The sequence below is a fragment of the Austrofundulus limnaeus genome, unplaced genomic scaffold, assembly GCF_001266775.1.
Source record: "Austrofundulus limnaeus strain Quisiro unplaced genomic scaffold, Austrofundulus_limnaeus-1.0 Scaffold227, whole genome shotgun sequence".
NCBI lineage: Eukaryota > Metazoa > Chordata > Actinopteri > Cyprinodontiformes > Rivulidae > Austrofundulus > Austrofundulus limnaeus.
In genome coordinates this window covers 176088-180404 of record NW_013952629.1, presented here as the reverse complement: position 1 = coordinate 180404, position 4317 = coordinate 176088, and the positions used below count along the sequence as shown (strand labels likewise).

At 44.6% G+C, this 4317-nt stretch overlaps 1 protein-coding gene across 1 annotated transcript; it reads left to right on the top strand.

Annotated features, from left to right (window-relative positions):
• Nucleotides 1–1034: 1034 nt before the first annotated feature.
• Nucleotides 1035–2807, top strand: LOC106525455 (T-box transcription factor TBX18; the record flags this gene model as incomplete). Its single annotated transcript, XM_014019711.1, is given in 2 exon segments — nucleotides 1035–1129; nucleotides 2131–2807. Coding segments are annotated over 2 exon segments (634 nt in total), but the record flags the coding sequence as incomplete, so codon positions are not given.
• Nucleotides 2808–4317: the final 1510 nt, after the last annotated feature.

Here is a 4317-nt window from a genome sequence, read left to right as displayed (position 1 = left end):
ACACACACACACACACACACACACACACACACACACACACACACACACACACACACACACACACAAACACACACACAGACACATAAAATACCTTTGCTTATTCACTTCTGATGAAAAGCCTGCAGCAAGCTTTGCATCCATTTCGTCCTAACTGAAAAATATGTTGCACAATTAGCCAGTAATGGTGTAAATGCGATCTGGTTTGACACGATTCTAACGAAGCATCCAGTTCCAGCCGACCTCAACATCAGCAGTGAAATAATCGAATCAAGAGCATCCCAAGGAAAATCTGTATAAACACATTTCGAAACGTATATAAACACAGCATTAAACCAACACGRCAGTAAAACTCCAGCAGTCTGCAAACAGCCACTCCCCTGAGGCCTCGCAGAAATCGTTAGAGAGGAGGAGAAGGAGAACATTTCAGAGGGTGGAAGGTAGAAAACAACGAGAGACCTCGACAGCTGACCCTATAAAAGTTGAAACCAGGAAGGCTGAAAAAAAGAGAAGAAAAACTCTCCTCTTAAATATTACAGGAAGAGTGAAGCAGTTTGCTAAATAAACTTCGGCTCTGATAGGCTGCTTTGGAGCACACAGAACCCCTCCGGGCAGCTTGTCTAAATTATCACCGGGGGGAGAGGACTTTTATCTTCATGCTAATGAGCGGTAACAGAGCACTCGCGTTACACCGCCACAGCAAACCCTCCGCCCCACCTAGAAGAGGGTGTGTGGGGGGGACTCAAAATGAGAGGCGGGGAAGGGGAGTCTCACCTCATAAATCGCTGCTGCGGCTTCCTGCTCCTTCGTCTTGATTCGCCCGTAAAAGCCGTGTGAAAGCAATTACCTCCAAGCACCCCGGCGGCAGCGGCCAATCGCAGCGTTGGCGTTTATGCTCCTCATTACTTATCGTCTCCATAGAGATGCCAACGGTGGCCTTAAGATGGCCGCCAGGCGGTTGGCACGATGCCGTGAGGCATGCTGGGAGCTTGCAGGATGGATTTGCGAGTGAGAATGTGTGTTTATGTGTTTCGCAGGATGGGTTTGGAAGCGTTGGTGGAATCTTACGCGTTCTGGCGTCCATCTCTCCGAACGCTCACGTTTGAGGATATTCCTGGCATGGGCAAGCAAGGTAAAGATATAAAAATCAGTTCTCTGAGATCTCATAACACGGGGTTCAGTAGAAAGTTTATGAACAAACATTATTGTATCTGTTTTTTTAGTTTGAAGAAACCAAGTTTAATTTTAAGTGGGCTAAAGGGCTAACGGCTACTCAGGGCAGGACCAAGAACAAAGTTGTTAGCTGCCTGTGACATGCTATTTTTATATAAAAAAGTATGCATTTTGTAACGATAACATTGACAACTTATTGCAAGAAAAATAAAAGTCATGATGCTGAGATGAACAGCTGTTGAGATATTTGGATGTGACGTGACAGGAAGTGATGTCAAAGGGGAAATTTCTGCATGTGAACAGAGCTTTGCTACAAYGGCTAACAACACAGAAGAATCTGATGTCGCTTTAGATTATTTTGAGTCGCAAATAATATTGTTTCAATAAAAACATCACGGAGTTCCTTTTCTTAAAGTGTTCCCCTTTAGTKTCACTTCCTGTTTCACTTTGGCTGAGCCCAACACAAAAGAAAACATGGCAGTTATGTGACAAAATGGGTCAAATTTTGWATTATGTCAAGTTTCCWAARTATAAAGATGTTTTCTTTGACTTTTTTTTTTGTATTTGAAGGAAATTCATGTCACAGGCACTTTCAAACACCTATAATTTCAAACAGTTTATAGCAGTTAATGTAAACGAAAACTGGCAGCACTTTAAAGGTTTATAAAATAGCATTTGCATGAATTGCTATAAAAAATAATATTTAATTTAGCATTTTAAGAGGTTATCTCTTCATTGTGGTCTCAGCCCTGCTCAGAGTAGCTGTTAGCTCATAAATACAATTAAATTAAACAATTAAACAACTTTTCTTCAAAATGAGGTTGTTCAAAGAGCTATCTATGACAGGTACGACACTGATTGTTCATAAAATATCCACAGAACCCTACTTCAAAAGTTCTGACCTAACCCTTTGAGGTAWTTGAACTACCACCTCTCTGATGATTTTTTTTATGTTTGTAGGAATCCCCGGAGCTCACGGAGCGGTTGGAACACCTTCTCATCTGCTCTCCACCTCTCCATGCTCGTCGCCTTTCCAGGTCTGCCCTCTCAGCCCGCCGGACTACAGCTGCAGCCGACCCACGCACCCCCTCCACCGCTACGGCAGCCCCACCGAGCCGTTCCCTCCTCCCAGAGGTCCGTCTGCTTACGACGGGGAAGGATTCTGCTCCCTGACTCTCCCCGCGGCTCAGCTAGGCTACCTATCCAACCCGGCCCCACAAGGTTACACGGGGCTCCGCCTCCACACGCCACCGTACAGCCTGTACAGCTACACGTTCCCCCCCTCGCCCCGCCTCGCTGCCAGCCCCGATAAAATGGCCACCGCTGCCACAGCCAGTCATCAGAGCCCCTTTCACGGCTCGTCTCCCAACGGGACTTTAACAGACAGCCTGGGCGTGCTCAGCGGAGGACAGCAGGGCTTCTTATTTGACTCTCGGACATTAGGAGTGGCGAGCAGCCAGCCGGGAGGAGGCTCACAGGTCACTGCCCATATGGGATGAACTTGACTCGTTCTTCTTGCCACAAAAAAGAAAAATACAACCAAACCCTGGGATCGGTGCAAGTTGCTTTTGGTTCAGAACATATGAATTAATTATCCTTTGACGCAGCACCGTGGTGATCTCTGGACGAACAGATGAGAGCGACAGATCTGTTGATGGGGTGATACTTTTTAAATATTTTGAACATGGTTTCTCTGACGTGCAGGCACAGCTGCAGTGCCATCTAAAGGAACAAACACTGAGTCTTGAAACCACTGAGTTGAACTGAAACTGAAAATAAACTGGACTCAAACTCAAAAGCGAGCGTTTTATCTTCGAGGCAGGAAACTCTGACATWAGAACTTTGGCGCTTTTCACCCTTAGCGCAGTACTGATCCGCCTTTGTTGCACATCAGTGGTGCGTGTGTATCAGATGTGGAGCTGGTACACCTTTGAGTCGAGTGTGTGAAGGGAGAACACATCGGCAGTGTTGTGATTCAGCTGTCTGKGTGACTCCAGCTTCCTGTGTTGAATCGCACACTCACACAGAGCTGAGGCCCCTCTGCTTGGTCTGCATGGGTTTTTAGTAGAGAACAGTGGCGGCGTTAACAAAGACATCTTTTTTTTTTGAAAGGCACAACCACTGTGTGCAAAGAACTTCACACGGCATTTCAAACTGCCTTTACAGTATAATCCTGCCTAYTTTGGATGGAGCTACTAAACTCGACTTATTACTTCATGTCTGCTTTTAATAATATGCACTACAGGCTCAGCCTTTCCCCACACAAGTTATGTTTGGTTTGTTTTTTTCACTACATCTGGGACCTGACGTATTGACATGATGTCTGCATGAGAGGACGTTAAGATTTCCCAATTTTTGACTTAAATGTAGTGACAAGCGACAAACTGTTTTACATATTTAATGTCTGGTTTATCAGTTGTTTACTTGACCAAGCTCTTTGAACTCCAGGCTAACAGTTTTGATCCAGACCTAAGGAAAGCCTGTTTCTCACTGGACTCTGATTGTTAGGGAAAATATTTGGAAGGCATTTGCCCAGGGGCAGTAGAGCCAGGGGGTGACTAGGGGGGCCATGACCATCGTAGAAAAATCTTTGGCCACCCTATCCTGCTTGGCCAGTATCATATTGGCGACGCTAATTCTATATGCAGAATTTCAACTTAACTGCTCAAATAAGTAATTCTCATGATGCCAGTCTACATGATAGTCTCTGCCTGTGTCAGTATATGAGAGAATAAYCAAGAAACRTGATTASAKCCTCAGCAAATTTCCAAGTGGGTTAAAAAAGTTATTTTCTGGGCCACCCCTATGTGAACAGTGGTCCCAGTCGAGCAAACCCTATAACATTTGCCTGGCAGTTTGCAAAGTGTCTCTAAACATTTTGTGAGGGTTTTTCAGTTTCCTTGCTTGAGTTTAGGGCCTTGCTCATAAGTCGCAGTGGTTTCAAGACTTTTGCAAACAGATTTTAGCTTCTGCGAGCCAGAAAGTCAGTGATGTAACCGTGTAATCAAATTGTGCTTGGTTGGAGGCAAAAAAGAAAAGAAAGAAAAAATGCGACAACAAATAAATTTGCATGTCTCTTCCTGGAAAATCACAGGAATGATACAGGTTATTTAGAGTTTCAAACGTGACATAAGTCATAATTTAGTA